The sequence below is a fragment of the Odontesthes bonariensis genome, chromosome 3 (assembly GCF_027942865.1).
Source record: "Odontesthes bonariensis isolate fOdoBon6 chromosome 3, fOdoBon6.hap1, whole genome shotgun sequence".
NCBI lineage: Eukaryota > Metazoa > Chordata > Actinopteri > Atheriniformes > Atherinopsidae > Odontesthes > Odontesthes bonariensis.
Genome location: NC_134508.1, coordinates 37960525 through 37977055, shown reverse-complemented (window position 1 = coordinate 37977055; position 16531 = coordinate 37960525). Strand labels below are relative to the sequence as shown.

Genomic DNA, 16531 nt, shown 5'->3' with positions numbered 1-16531 from the left:
ATTCTAAGCACAATAACACTTTTCACATTCAAATAGCCTTTCAGAAACAAAGGCTGTGTTTGGACTGTCCACTTGTTCACTCATGCACTGCATAAGGTTCATTACATAAAGGACCCATGAGGGGAAAGGGACAGACAGCTGCCAATGTATTTTGGACACCACTTGAAAGCAGTGCTTCAAATTATGCACCAGATAATCTGTTATGTGCCACATAAACAAATGCTGGTAGGATAGTGACACGCTAAATCTTTATGACAAAAATGTGCCATAATTGTACCATATTCACCTGCAAAAGCACTGGCTGCAGCTGTAACAACATTATGATTTTAAACATAGCAGTAATTAATATTATCCATAAAAACACTAATGAAATAAGGCAAAATAAAACAACTGCATGCATACAAATGTTCTTGGAGACATAATGGCTTCATTGTTGGAGCTTGTGAGTAAAGATTAAAAAACCTAACCAATAAAAAGCAAAGAAACATGGCTGAAAAGCTGTGATGACAGCTATGCTTAATCTTCAGTATCTTAACATTAAGTTTCACTTCGTCACAACAGAATTCTTTGTCCATTATGATCTCTGTGTTTTCCAAGGCAAAGCAAAGCAAAGCAAAGCAAAGCAAAGATGAAGTATCAACAACAGCACTAATACAACCAAGAGCAGCTCAAGGCTCAGAGGTTTCCGCATATTTATGAGGCTGCCTCCAATTGGCAGAAAAACAATACAACATACAGACGTGTGTTTGTGAGGCCGCAATGCAGAGGTCACAGAAGCATGTTCAAAGTTTAAATAGTGTGGTGTACAGTTTCTGTACAATACTTTTGGTGATCTATGTGATCAGTGTATGGAGAATAAGTTGACAATTCCGACAGCATTACAAAATGGCGGATCCCATACACAATGGGCTATAGAGTGAACAATTCAAACAAAGCCTTAGAAAGGGCTTTCCTTCAGTGAAGATGAACCTCTTACCTGATCACAGATGTGCAGGGCAAAGATGATGGCCAGCATGCCGGTGGACGGATAGCGACCGTGATGCTCAGTCCAACTATCGTGAACATACTTAAAGAATACTGGATTCACCACCAGAACCTGAACACAGACACATGATGTTACCATGTAAACATGGTTTAACTATAAATGGATCAACTCTAATAGTCAAAAGATGAAAAGTCAGCAAAAACTGAGGATGAGAGCAGAAATAAGACTGATGGTGCAATGGAGAGGAACATATTGAAATGTTTTGTTTTTTTTACCTTGTCTTTATCAGCCTTCACTCTCTCTTTAACCCGCATGTAGGTCCTGAAAACACAAACTACCAATTAGTTTGGTAACCAAATTAGTTTTTGTGAGAGTATACAGTGTTTCAAATCTATTTCATATATTTGAATTTATGTACATTTAGTTCATAGAACAGGTATAAGAGGGGCATGTTTATTTCTTCAGTCAGTTACATTACTAAGTCTATAGAAGCAAGATTATTACTGGTGACCATATGACCATAAAGTATTGTAATGACTACTTCTTACATGTATTTTCTAAACGTGTTCACATTATGTCCATACTTACAAATTACAAAAAAGTTTAATAAAGTTATGAAAATATTCATACACACATATATTTAAAAAAAAAAAGCTAAATAAATTAACTTCATAAACTTTTGGTCTTTTTTATTTGAAATGTATTACTTTTCACCACATCATTTACATTGATGCATTTAACAGACACTTTTATCCAAAGCCACTTACAAGGAAAATGGAGAAATAACAGGACCATTTCTAATGTCAAGAGGCAGCTAGAGGGTGAGTGTGTTTCGGTTAATTAAGTACACTTCAAGAGATAGTGCAGTGCGGAAAATCTCTCGCATATAGAACTGCAACTGTAGAAATTGAGTATAATTATTATCTTATTATTTATTTGTAGACACTGAGTATGTTTGTATTAATGTGTCGTACATTTTGATCTGGCCAGTTGACAATGCGCTGGTCAGCCACTCCAGATCTCTCAGCTTGAACGGCAGCAGCACGAGGCTGACACCATGAGCAATGTCCACTGCGCTCTCCGGATACAGGAAGTGATGAGTAGTTCGATTTCCAACATCTTTCTCAAAACCTTGAGTCACTGCCTTGTTCATTCTAAAAGGGAGTACGATAAGAAAGGTGAGAACTGTGTGCTCATGTCTGTGTCAGAGTGTTAGCATGTGTCTGGACATACGCACCGGATTACAAAGCTGTGAGAGTCAATTAGCTTGCCATGGCCGGACATTCGCAAGTTGCCAGAGTTGCCAATAACTGCACATCTACGGCAGCGGGAGGGGTTGGGACTGGTCTCTACAGTGGGCGGAGAAATAACTTGGAACATTCGTGACATCACTTTTTCCAATGTCTGATCATTTCCAGAGCGCTGAAGAGCCTGTGGAACACATGAAATTATTCTATAATAATACTTCAAGAATCCGTATGCAGGATTTAAGGGCATCTAGCGGTAATGTGAAAGAGTACAATCAACTAAAAACACATATCCCCTTCCAGGAATGTAAGAGAAGCTTACAGCAGAACAAGAAGGTCCTCCTTATTGAATGTGTAATGACACTCAGTCCTTTGTGTTGTTTTAAACTCAGTGAACCACATACAGTTGCAGTACAGTTCGACACACACAAGTGCAGGGAATATACTGCATACTGTGTACCAGAGTGATGTTTGCAGCATTGCTACCCCTCCTCTTTTTAATCTACTAATGGTTTCTGCAGCAAGGCTCAATCTATAAATGCAGAAAAAAAAAACAAAACACTCAAGACATTTGTCTCCTTATGCAGACTGCTGACAACTTCCATAAGGACAAATCTGAGGCGTTTTCTGAAATTTTCATGACTGGTATTTGCTGAAACACCAAGCATATTACATTACAGTCTTTGTGGTCTTCAAATAAAACTAAATGTGTCTTGTGATACAGCTCGTCTGTGCTGGCACATGATTGCAGGCGGTTCCACTGGCCAGCCTACAATGATTTCCTGTAAGATGAACCAGGATTTTGTCATTTCTCGCTGTCCACATTCAGCTACTGAAGAAATCAACAAAAAATACATCTTTAGTGATTCCCAAAACTATTACAGTAACAACACTCGTATCAAAATTACAAGCAGTTTACACTGTTTGTTTTTTTTGTGGTAGAAGGCTGTGGGTATATTTTCATTGAACAACATCTTAGTTATAATCCAACACAATTCAATTTTCACTTTTTAATTTAGATGTCAGCCTCAGAATATTCGATATGCAAATATTTTGCCCTCACCAGCCACCATGCAAGTGCATTGGAGTCAAAGTCGTTGTTGGTGTCTCTGAGGATGGGTTGTTGTTTGGGGTCATAACGTTGGCTGAACCATTCTGACTCCTCTAGGTCTGAAATACAAGACTCTGAGCAACCACACTGCCTGAAATAGGATGAGACAGAGGAGTCAGACAAGGGCTGAGCAGAGAATCATTGGATACAGAGTTCATCACCTCCAGTGCATTAATTATACTTTAAATCTTGTATAGGCTCTTCCTCCTCTTCTGACAACTCTTCCTCCTCATCTTCTTCTTCTTCTTCTTCTTCTTCTTCTTCTTCTTCTTCAGCCTCAAACTGTGGGATGCTGGGAGGAGGAGGGGTCAAGACAGCATGATACACTGTGGGTTGAATCACTGCAAATAAAAACATAGAGAACAATGTGATTGTATACCACAACGCAAGTCAGCCACAATCAATACCAGGTGACCTCATCGTCTCGTTACAATGCAATGTTCTTGAGAGACCTTGTGTCTTAGGCATTCTTGTGGGGGAAGATTTGAACTGTACCACCCAACCAACACTGTCAAAGAGCAAACCCACGCATCTGAGGTCCTACTACTCTGAAAATGGGAAAAAAAAGGCACAAAGTCCTCCCAACTCCCCTAATCAAAATATAATCAAGTATTTGCTGGATGCATCTGAACAAGCCTAACTAACAGATCTGCTGCCAACACCCTGGTGCCAGACACCAGAAGACCAGGTGTCTCGTGTCCACGCCATATTCTGAGGTCTGTACTGTTTGAGAACCTACACATTATAATGCAGGTGGTTTTAATATTGTGGAAGATCTTGGAATACCAAAACTGCTAAAACTAATAATGTTCTTGAAATAAAAAGCATTTATAATACTGCCAAACTGCCACTTCTGTCACATGACAGGCATAGCTACCGTTGCTTTATTAACAGCTGCTGCTGCTGCTAGTATACTGCAAGTACCATTCATCTCTCAATGCAACAGATACTGTTTATGAAGGTTAATAACTACTACAATTACTTTTACAGTGGTTTTCCCTCAAGCTGTTCCTGCTTTTGTATGTTACACCACCTTCTTACCCGTCTCTCTTCTGGTAGGCATGACCCGGCTGTTGAGCTGGACTAATGACGTTGGCAGGAAATGTCTCCTCTGGATGCTGTGGCTTGCAAGCATAAGGAACAGGACGGTAGCAATCACCACAGCGGCACACAGCTTCCTCCTTAGCAACATGGCTGGACGGCCAATGGAAGCGTGTCAGCAGGGGGAAGGAGGAGTTGTTGAGAGATCAGTTGACTAGCTGTGTCAACATAGTTGTTGTCATCTGTACATTTTCCTACGTTCTGTCGCCTCTCCGATTAGTTTAATCTTTGCTGGTAGGGACGGGATCTGTGGTGGCAAACAGAAGAAGAATGATACCAGGTTAACCATAAACAAATGGATCAGAACTTCTGTTTCTGAGCTGCATGCTATTATTACTTTGGATCCCAGCATTTTGCAGAACCACATTTGTGCATCAACTAAAAATATATCTACAGGCTTTTGGCACCATTTGCACAGTTGAACAGACTAATTGATTAATTTTTGGCTGCCTGTTTAATGTTGCCGTTGGGCTCCTGCAGTTAACAGATCATCCATTACAGACAGTCAAGATAAGAAGAGTTCAGCTGGATAATCGAACTGACTTTTTTATGTTAGCATACATACATGTACTCATAGCAGCTACTGCCTAAAGATAGAGCTCATATCCATAACATTTATTCAAAGCAAAATTATTCTCTGCAAGACACACATTATGTGACAAATTTACAGTAACTTTCTTCAACAATTGCACTTTAATATCTAATAAAAAGACAAATTTGATGCTTTTTGTAAATCTGGTTATAGATCAAATGTCTAAGTAACGGCAAAAAAACTAAATATAAATGAATAAAATATAAATAAAATGCTACCTAAATTTTAATCATGAACAAACTTAATATTCAAAACTATTCCAATTTTTTAACTTTTTTACTAACACATTATAAAATATATTATAATCCACAACAATAAGTTAAAATGTCTGAAAGAAACGTGCGATGATGAACTATTTTAATATACAATCATTGACTAAAATGTAGATGAAAAAAGTTTTATTATAAACATTTCAATAAAAGGAATTTTAGTCAAATAAATTCTTCTAAGTGATGACAAACTTATTACAATATTACAATGTCAGAATAAGTATTATTCATATTATTCAATAATTTAAGAGGATTTCATTTTTCAAAAACAATCTAGTTTCTTACAAGTTTTAAAATACCAAAGAATGACAAACTTATCAGTTACAAACTATGGTGAAAATAAAGCAGTGGCATCATCAACAACGTCCAACAAACACACTGCCCTCTACCTTGTACAACACTGGAAGAAAAGCAGAGCTCCAGCTCTTGATCTTTACTGTAGAATGAAGTCACCCTCTTCCTCCCTCCTCCTCCTCCTCCTCCTCCTCCACCACTTCACCTCCCCTCTGCCCCTGCAGGAATGTCTGCCTGCAGACAAACTCAGTCTCTGAATACCAATCAGATCTGGATTTGGTTCAGTTTCTCCCGTTTCACCTCTCACTCTCCTCTCGTCTGCTTCAGTTTTTTCCCTCCGACTGTCTGTGTGTGTGTGTGTGTGTGTGTGTGTGTGTGTGTGCGCAGTCTGTCAGCTGTCCTGTGTGCGTTTCTTTTTTATGACCATGTGACTGATGGGTATAACAGTTTAATCTATAATATTTGTACAGAATGGTTCAACACAAGTGCATGTGTGCGCAAACACGTACAAAAGGTGTAGTTTCACTTCATACGAAACGACAGTTTTTACATTATTTTTCAAAGCCTTAAGAAACTACAATTCAAGCTTAAATGGCTGAAATTTCTTGATGTTCAAAAAGATGGGCAAGTCACCACAATGTGAGAACGTATAGTGATTTATATCCAAGCATCAGTATACACGTTTACATGACACACAAGGAAAAAAGAAAATACATATTTCTTGTTAGTCTGACCAAAACCAGTCCATGTAAACATGTTAGTCTGACCAAAACCAGTCCATGTAAGCATGTTAGTCTGACCAAAACCAGTCCATGTAAGCATGTTAGTCTGACCAAAACCAGTCCATGTAAGCATGTTAGTCTGACCAAAACCAGTCCATGTAAACATGTTAGTCTGACCAAAATCAGTCCATGTAAGTATGTTAGTCTGACCAAAACCAGTCCATGTAAGCATGTTAGTCTGACCAAAACCAGTCCATGTAAACATGTTAGTCTGACCAAAACCAGTCCATGTAAGCATGTTAGTCTGACCAAAACCAGTCCATGTAAGCATGTTAGTCTGACCAAAACCAGTCCATGTAAGCATGTTAGTCTGACCAAAACCAGTCCATGTAAACATGTTAGTCTGACCAAAACCAGTCCATGTAAGCATGTTAGTCTGACCAAAATCAGTCCATGTAAACATGTTAGTCTGACCAAAATCAGTCCATGTAAACATGTTAGTCTGACCAAAACCAGTCCATGTAAGCATGTTAGTCTGACCAAAACCAGTCCATGTAAGCATGTTAGTCTGACCAAAACCAGTCCATGTAAACTTGTTAGTCTGACCAAAACCAGTCCATGTAAGCATGTTAGTCTGACCAAAATCAGTCCATGTAAACATGTGAAACATGTGAAACTGTATGAAAGTGTGCTTGTTAAAATTGGACAAATGCACAAAGAAAATCCAGAAAAGTCCAACTGTATAGTAGTTAAATTCCCAACGAAGCTGTCGGAAAGTCACATTAGGCGCTTGAATTGAAACATTAGCCAGTAAAGACTATAAGGTAACTCACGACTGCTTACACGCACATGGTATCGGTACCTATACAAGGATGTTGGTTCAACTAAATGGCCAGGTATAACCATAGCTCTACTCAACTGTCCATCTAACCTTGCTGAATAATGAAATCTCTTTGGGATTTTTTCCAAAACCTACTGTCTTTGACTGCAGCAGAAATGTCATGTCTCATGTACTGAAATGAGTGCATCCTGTAAAGAATGGCATGAAATAAACAAATATATAATTTGTAATATATAACAACATTTTGCTACTTGAGTCAGTTGTGAAAAATTACTCGTTTAGAGTGGGTTTCTTTAACTAAAATCTATGATACTGTAAGAGGTTGGTCAGAGCAAGAGAGAAGAATTTATTTTTCGGTTTGAATGAATTGTTTAGGAGGTTTTCATCTTATCAAAAATTTACCTCAAAGTGTATTTTTTTTCTTCAAGAAAGACAAAAAAAAAGTGGGGGGGGGGGGGGGGGGGGGGGCAAAATGAGGCTCAGGTTTGTATTACTGACTGAGGACATAAATGTAATGTCCTGTTTTAAAAGGTGGTCAGTACCACTGTAACCACTAGTACATCATTACAATTACTACAACACTTCTTCAACCACAGTACCAATGATTTTGTTTAACACCTGGGAATACAAGTCAGGACAGATACTGGTTACCACATCAACACAATCATAATTTCTCAAAAGTATTCTGTGGCTTCCCCTGCCTGGAAGGGCAATGCTCTCGTTAGTTAAAGTTTGACAGAAAACTAAGCTCCTGGATCAGCATGCTAGCACAGAGCTTCACACTGTGTCATCTTCACTGTGCAAACATGTCCTGGTACAAAGGGCTTTAACACAAAGGCAGCTCACAGTAAATCAACCAGCTGGATATTTGGTTGGGAGCAAATATCCAGCCCAAAGCCTAAAGTCCACACAGAAAGATAGTTCAATCATTTTCAGTTAAAAATTTAGTCAGAGACAAAATCAAACATCAATTCAATATACATTGCACCATTTCACAAATAAGTTAAAAAAGTAAAGATAATTTCAATCCAAAGCACCGCCAGGAAAGGAGAAAAGCACAAGCAGACATTTACATGAACTGCAGTACATCAACATACTATTAATCGTGTAGGTTTGTCTTCTCATAATGTGCTTCAATTAAAAAAAAAAAGAAACAGCAGGTTTGACTGAAAAAAAAGTACTTGACAATACTTTAATTTTCATTACTCGAGAAATTTATTCTGAATGAGTCGATGAGTCCAAACTTGTGACTGCTATTGTACATTGTGGAACACCATTCAATTTTAAATAAAGAGTCCATATCAGAGGTTTGTCTCGTTTGTCTCTGTGTGGCCCTGTGATGGAATGGCAGCCTGTTCAGGGTGTACCTCTCGCCCATTGACCGCTGGGATATGCTCCAGCCCCACCCGCGAACCAGCCGGTATGGAAAATGGATGGATGGATGGAGTCCATATCATTCTGCTCTAGCCTGAGCAACTTTTAACTTTTAGTTCGAGGTTTAGTGAGATTATTAAAAATAATTAAATGCATTTTGAAGAAACTGCTACTTTTCCTGCTTGGAGTCTTTTTCATGCATGTGTCCAACCGCTCATTAGAAACCCTGTTGCCCATATCAAGGCTAAGAAAACATCCTCATAAGAGCCTGTAACGCCACCAAACAGATCGAGTTAAAAGGACAGTGGAGTCTTAACAACTAGCAGCTGAGTCACAGTCTGTATGCTATTTAAGGGTTTGCAGGGAGGGGGACGGGGCGCCGAGGTTAGAGGTCACATGGTTTCCTGTGCTGAGAAAACTTTGTGACAGCACCTCTTCCCGTCTTTCTCCATGAGCTTTGACCTCTATTTTGATACCCAGATGGAAAGCAGCTGCTTTGCTGATGGAGTACAGTGCCCAGCTGGATATTGGTGACCCCACAGAGGAAGAGCGGCACCAGTTCTCAAACACAGTGTCTTGGTGATAAAGATGAAATATTACTTTTCTGAGTTTTATCTACTGTTTACTGTGAAGCAACTGATTTTTTTGGTGTTGTTGTAATTATTCGAAGGCTTTTTGTGCGTGATGGTGGACAGGAAATAGGAGAGATCAGTTTTTATGGTAGAAGTTCACAGGAATAATCTGTCTTCTTCAAATGTTTTGTACTGTTGATGACTTAATAAACATTTTCTAAGGTTAGGGACATGCTGTCTCTTTACTCCAGTCTGACCATTGAGCCGGTTGTGTATTCATTTATCCCAGTTTGCAGACACCGGTAGCTGTTTTTCCAAAAACAATTTCCTGTGACTAATGTTCAGTGAGTTTCCGTGAGACTAACAGCTGATTCAAGGGTTCCAGAGTAACTTTTTCCAACAGTTGCACAGATGTTAAAATAGGAGCACCAGCACAAGACTCAGGAGCACCAGTTAAAATGGCTTTTATATCTTTAGTGATGAGTAAATGATAAAGTTAGAGACAATATACTGAAAATACCAAACTTTTGTTTCATATCAACATGGCAAATGTTAGTGCTGTAATAAAAAGTTAATTTGTTAATCTGAATCCTGTCTTTTAAAATAAAAATCTTATTTCTCTGCAACACTGTTACAGTGTAACACCCAACGTTTGGGTCCCAAACATTGGGAAGCGCACCACTCAAACAGACGATACTGTCAATCATCGGCTCGACAGACGCTTGTCTAGCAACAGTGGGAATTTTGTATTTGGACTGTATTATTGTATAAAGTACACTACTATATTTATTTTAGTTGTATTCAATTTCTGTTTAACAATACTGATGATCTATTAAAAAAATAGCATAAAAGAGGGGATTCAATATGATTCAAATCATAACTGACTGAAAAAAAAAAAAAAACTGTATGAAAACTCCTGTTTCAGTCCAGCATCTGGTGCTGGTATTTCTGTTGGCTCGGCTGCTTTACCGTGTGACAAGCTAGTTAAAAAGCATATTTATTTTATCGATTCAACACACAAACCTTCTCTTGTGTACACAGACTTCAAACTAGTTATTGCGCACTGAATGCTTAATTTAATTCTTTTCAAACCATTTTGTTTTAAAAAATAAAAACAAAAGTTTGATATCTAACAATGGTTCATTCCATTAATTGATTTACATTTCAGTCACATCAGCATTAAACTAGAAACCACTAAAGAATTAAGGTCCCCAACTTTCTCTTTCTAGCTTTTTATATCAAGCTGAAATTCGATCCACACTGTGCTGCAGGCCATTAGCAAAGTTAGCTGATAGCACTGACCTTTGATAAAAGAGAGATACAGAGTCCATAAATGCACAAACAGATTAGCTCAGCAGCTGTGCAGCACCAACTGATTTTATTCAAGCTCACCTGTACGGATATAAACTACTCCACAACAAGGCTGCCCTGTGACCAGAATCCATTCTACACTGCTGTTATTTAGAAGTTGGTATGCTCGGACTAAAAAACACACATGGACACTAATGGAGTGTTTAGTGTCATTGCGATGCACACTCCCCTTAGAAATGCACAACGGAATAAATAAATACAAAGCAAAATGAACAGTACTTTGGTTGATACCAAAACTTCATGATTGCTGGAGTTTTAGATGAGGAAAACAGAAAGATGTGTTCAGTTTTGTTACATGTTGCAGACAGGTCAAAAGAATTAAAATGATAATGTTATGCCTCACCCCTTTTTAAGGAACACATCTAGCATAAAGTGTTGATCAGCCCCTTAACTGTAAAGTTAGCTTCCATTTATCATAGCATTTGGGTCAGCTGCACCAAAGCATTCCAGGCATGTACATCAATCAGTTCAGTTTCACAACATGTGGAATAATGGTCTCTTCACACGTATCTCCTCAAAATGATTCAGCCCGTTGTTCTTCTTCTGCTTGTCATCTTCTGACAGCTCTGTTTTTTTTAACTACTTCTTGGGGTACTTGTGGGTAGTTGACTCACTTGCAAAATGCATAGTTTGCATGGACACAAAAATCTGGGCTGCATGCAGATGGCTGCAGAGGGAACTGTGGACCCTGGCAGACTGGGACTGATAATGAAATTTAAAGCACACAGGCCTCGCACACTATGGAGTCAAAAGTCAAGACACTGAGATAAATAAATGAATGTGAAAATAGACAAAAAGAAGACGATTGAAAGCCAAGATCAAGGGAACTTGAAGAAAGGTTAGCCAGCAATTAAAGAGCAGAAAGGTGCGCTGAAGAAAGAACCTTCTAAGAAATATAAAGGTGCCGGAAACTGCCAAACAAAGAGTCCCAGTTCTGACTACCCACCTGAAAAGGTACACAAGAGAAGCAGAAGTCATGCTCAGTTGCATGGTAATAAGATGAGATCTCACCCTGGGCTGAGACTGAATGTTAAAGGGAGAGCATATGGAAGAGAGAGGCATCGCATAACACTAATGCTCCATGGTTAATGGATTTGAGAGCTGACCCAGCAATCTGTCAGACCAAGAACCAGTGACCATCACGGTGGCAGATATCCAAGAAAGAGCCTCAGCATGAAGAGTATGAAGAGTTGGACTGCACCAAGAACACAGTTAGTTCTGATCATAAAAGATCCCCAGATGGGCGATTCCTTCCAGCTATCAACCTCTGTACACAGGGAAATTCCTGTAAAGCATCAGAGGGACCAGAGGGGAATTGGAAGTAACACCAGAGGAGCTAAGCACCAGCTGCTGATCAACAAAACCATCACCCAAGACAGTACGATCAGACGTACAAGTCTGTGCACTGCCTGGACTGACTATAAGAAAGTCTACAACTCAATGCTGCACACATGTATACTGGAATGCTTGGAACTTTACAACATCAACAGGACACAAAGAGCCTGAATCAAGAACTCAGTGGGACTAAGGAAGATAACCCCAATCGCCAATACAAAGTCAATTGCCAAAGTGGGAAATACCTCCAAAGGTGGTGGAAAAAGACATAGCTATCTTGTGGTACCTCCAGATCCAGACAGACATTTTGGTGATCGACAAACTAAAGAGGCAGGCTGTAGCAATGTAGCAGATGTAGCAACAGAAGGTGACAGGAACATCGAGAAGGAACACAACAAGCTCGAAAAACATCAAGGACTGAAGGAGGAAGTTAAAAAGATCTTGATAATGACGGCAATAAAGGTGCCAGTTGTAATCGGAGCTCTCTGGAGTCGTGACCCCTCAAACTGGGAGAGTGGCTCCAACAGATACCAGGGACAACATCAGAGATCTCTGTCTGTACTTTCTAGAACCCTCAAGCTCCCAGGTTCTGATAGAGGACCCAAGCTTGAACGGAAGAGTGCCTACATGGTTCTGCTTCAGGTCCATTCTTGTAAAAAGGGAGTTTTCCCAATCGACTGTCACCTCAAAGAAAAGCTTTTATGCAATGCGTTGGTTTCCGTTGGTAGCTGGGCAACTTTGCAGATTACCATTAAATCAATTTGACTAATTTAGATTTTAATTAATTACATTGAATTAGATTATAACTGGATAACAATTAATTGGACTGACATGGATTATATTTTCACTATATCTTTAAGTGCCTTGAGATTACTGTTGTTGTGAGTTGGTGCTGAATATATAAAACTGAACTTAACATACAAACTAGGACTGCATGGTATTAGCGAAATATGTGGGCTGCATTCCAATTCTACATCTGTGCTTGCTGTCAGTTGAAGGACGTGCACAGGTGGAGAACTTTTTCCAAGTGGAATGAAGCCCTAAATACACCATGCTTGTATGTTGTGAAAAAGGTCTAAAGCCTCCTAATTATTGCAGTCCAGGAAGTATTTTGCAACATGAATATCACCCTGATAGTCACATGTTGATACATTATGAAGCCATGATCTAAACTATCAAACAGTCCTTTGAAAATGTGAAAAACAGTCATGGGTTTCAAACCCCTAAAATTTTTTGCTGCATTTTGGAGCCCCTTCTTAAATTCAAATAAAAATCTTAACAATCCAACAGTCCTTTAGAGGTCAGGACAGGCCAAATGTTGTCGTTTTGATATATCCTAATTCACAAATAGAAATCAGCCCTCACAAAGACAGAGAAGAAAGCATGCTCCCAGAAATGCTGAAGTGGCGAATTTAGCAACACATCAGAGGGAAGAAAAAAAACACAAGTCACTTCCTGTTAGGTTACTGACTCACAGAAATATGTCTACACTTACTTAGAAACTCTAAAACCCAATACTAAAGTTTGACTAAACAGTGCTATAAATTTTATTGATACTAATATTGCCCTCGTGCTGCTATATTCAGTCACTATGAAACTTGTTCACACTTCTGAGGGTAATCTGTGATTTTAAAGAACAGAAATGATACCAATAAGAAGCAGACAGTGAGTCTCTAACAATCAGTTTCTGTAGTTCAGATTTAGAGTCAGGCCTCTATAATTACATCTGACTCCTACCACACAACCTCCCTCTCTATCTATAATTATGTTAAACATTTCAGTGTCCAGTTTCAGGCACACACATCAAATTGAGGATCTTTATATACACAAAGAGAATACTACAAACACCCATGAAGAGCTATGAACTCAACTAATAAACAAAAACATTATTTGTACAGGACAAACAATAAAAAGGATTATAAAAGGCGTAAAAATTGATAAATAATACATAATGAAGTCACAAACACTCATTACCACGGAGGAACAGAGCACCGGAAATACTAAGAAATTCATTAAAAAAGAAAATAAATATACGGTTAGTTTACTAATAAAGAAGTTTTAAAATAACAAATCAAAAAGCTTCAAGTAAGACAGATAATACCAGCTGACAGATTAAAGTTAGAGATAATAAAACAGTAGATGGTAGCAGATCCAAAGCGACTTCTGAGGAGAAAGAACTAACAACTGTGTATATTTTAAAGAGTAATTTACAATAAACAGCTTAGTTAAGTGCAGTTTGAGAGATAAAAAAAACAAAAAAAAAACAGGGCGGGGCGGGGCGGGGCGAGGGGAGAACAGTTAGTGGTTAGCTTCTTATGAGGGGAAGTAATCTTGGACAAGCAGAGTTTACAAGTGCTTCCTGAAGGTAGAGGGGGCCCCTCTGCTCTGGTGGCACTTGGTTGGTCATTGCACCAAAAAGGGACCAAGGATGAGTCTAAATGGACCAAACTACAATAACAGAAATCTGACTGAACTCGGATTGATTATGCATTCATTTTTTTAATAATCTATCGACCATACAGTGGTTTACCTCTAAAAGGCCTAAAGATGAAACATGCCTAATCATGTTAAGCAAGGCTAGAGTAGGCCTATTTGTTTTGTTTTGTATAATTTCACAATCAAAAAAGGAAAGGAGTACCATGATAAAGCTTTTTTTAGGTCTGGAACTTCCTCACAGTCATTTTCAGGAAAGGCAAGTTGAATTCCGAATCATGGAGCAGATTCCTACCACTCTGAAAATTAAAATAACAAGTGCCCACAAAGCAAGAGACTAAAAGAAGATAACATCAGGTAATAATATTATGTCGTAATGTAATTAACTAATGGCAGTAACAGTAAAGGTCAAGATGAAGTCTGGGAGACCAGATTTCACACAGCAGCATTGGAGACAGTCTTTGGGAAATGTGCAGAGAATTAGGTTGCAGACTTTCTTCACAGTAGCAGTTTAAACACACTTTATGGCAGGAGATTCTTGCTGTAATATATTTGCACGGTGTGCAAGACATAATGTAAAACAAAGACATCAGTAGCAGCTCTGGTTTACAGCACATCGAGAACAGAACTGTTTGCAATGTTGATTGTTTTTGAGTCAAAAAATCTAGACAATCTCTCCGTGAGAGGCACACCTAACTCAGCATGCACACCGAGACTTTTAGGAAGTCAGAGTCAAATGTTGCACACATTTCTGTCATGCAGTCCCCACAGAAACATATCTAAAAAAACACAGGGCTACATTGTGTGTGTAAAAAAAAAAAAAGCTTGAAATAACTATCCCAAGAAAACAAATAGTGGGATTAATAAGGCAAAACCAAACCTCAATATGACTGCAACACACACAGGCAAAAACAAGATCAGCACACCTCAAAATTCATAATGTAATACAGCAAGAGTGGCAAGCTAAAGCATTTCCCTGACGTTAGACAACCCAAGACTCTCAGAGGAATAGAAGTCTTTGAAAAAGAAGAAGAAGAAAATCCCATAAACAAGAACTGAAATACACACAGCTAGCTCCAAAAAGCATAACAAGCTGCAATACTTGCCAGAGGGGGTTTTATAGTGTACTGACAGTCTAGGGTGGATAAACTTTCTATTTTGGGTATTTCTTTGTTATAGTAAAAATCTACTCTAAAAGTCTTCCCTCTAGATGCAAACTAGTTGTTTTCTTCCCACCTCTAGCTGGCTGTGCACTTTACAAGTTTCACACCATTTTCAAATTACAATGGACTTTTGAGGATATATAGTCCTAACTGCTCCATCTCTGGGTTACTGTGATGTTAAATGAGTAATTCAACACACAGAAACCCAAAGGCTAGAGCAGGACAGTAAAAAGAAGAAGCCCTTTTTGTTATGAGGGACAACAGCAACACAAACTACAGGTTACCAGCAGATGAATATTACAGGGAAAACATACATACTCTATCTGGATATGAACATAGCAAGGAAACGCTTTGAAAGACCAGACAATATGCAACGATACTATTAGATAAAAGCAAAAAAATGGGCCATAAACCATATGTTTCTGTCAGTATCCAGTTTGGTGATGTTGTATTTTACATCATGCATGCGTAGTCTACCATCATATGACACATGAAATATTACACATCAAAGGTTAATACAAGCCAACTGTGTCCCAAAGACAACCCAATTCAATCTTATAACACTATCGACTGCATGAAGCCAAGTATAATTAGGATAAAACAGATTTCTATGACAAACTGTTGCCCGAGCGCTAACGGTACACCGCGCGAGTCGCCATCAGCTTACCGTTTTTACAGAAAGTTGTTGAAGAAACTGAAGACAAAGTCTGAGGTTATTTTGTTTCCCCCCAGCCTCCCTCTGAGTATTCCTCTTTCTTTTCGGTGTCACGTCAGCTCTTTGTTCGCAGAGATACACACAACTACAAAGTACGTGGGCAGAGAGCGAGTACAAGCCGTAGTAAAATTGAAAAGTTTGATAGAAAACTTTACGAAGTTGCTCACTCCGACACTCCACCATACACTGCGACACACACACAAATTCCCACGGCGAGCTGTGCCCGGGTCCAGACGTAACCTGACCACGTAAACATCTAGTAATACTGCCCTAAATACTGTTATGAACAAACAGATAATGATAAACTTACATGCGCCTGCAGCGAAGTTAGCGGCTGGTCTTTCTTCGTTTCTTCAGCTGCGGTGCTGAAGATTGCATGATGATGCAGACCAGAAGCCCCGCCCAC

At 38.9% G+C, this 16531-nt stretch overlaps 1 protein-coding gene across 2 annotated transcripts in view; it reads right to left on the bottom strand.

Moving 5' to 3' along the window:
• st3gal8 (ST3 beta-galactoside alpha-2,3-sialyltransferase 8) overlaps window positions 1-16531 on the bottom strand; it is a 20201-nt gene extending 3670 nt beyond the window's left edge. Inside the window, exons 1-8 of one of the 2 annotated variants that reach the window (XM_075461738.1) lie at window positions 16436-16531; window positions 4385-4691; window positions 3525-3684; window positions 3296-3434; window positions 2223-2416; window positions 1960-2139; window positions 1261-1306; window positions 977-1096 (exon numbers count right to left, since the gene is read on the bottom strand). In XM_075461738.1, coding sequence (XP_075317853.1) covers window positions 977-1096; window positions 1261-1306; window positions 1960-2139; window positions 2223-2416; window positions 3296-3434; window positions 3525-3684; window positions 4385-4535 — 990 coding nt within the window. In that variant the 5' untranslated portion in view covers window positions 4536-4691; window positions 16436-16531. Of the gene's footprint in view, window positions 1-976; window positions 1097-1260; window positions 1307-1959; window positions 2140-2222; window positions 2417-3295; window positions 3435-3524; window positions 3685-4384; window positions 4692-16077; window positions 16412-16435 lie in introns of those variants that run through there. The other variant, XM_075461739.1, reaches the window with a different exon arrangement.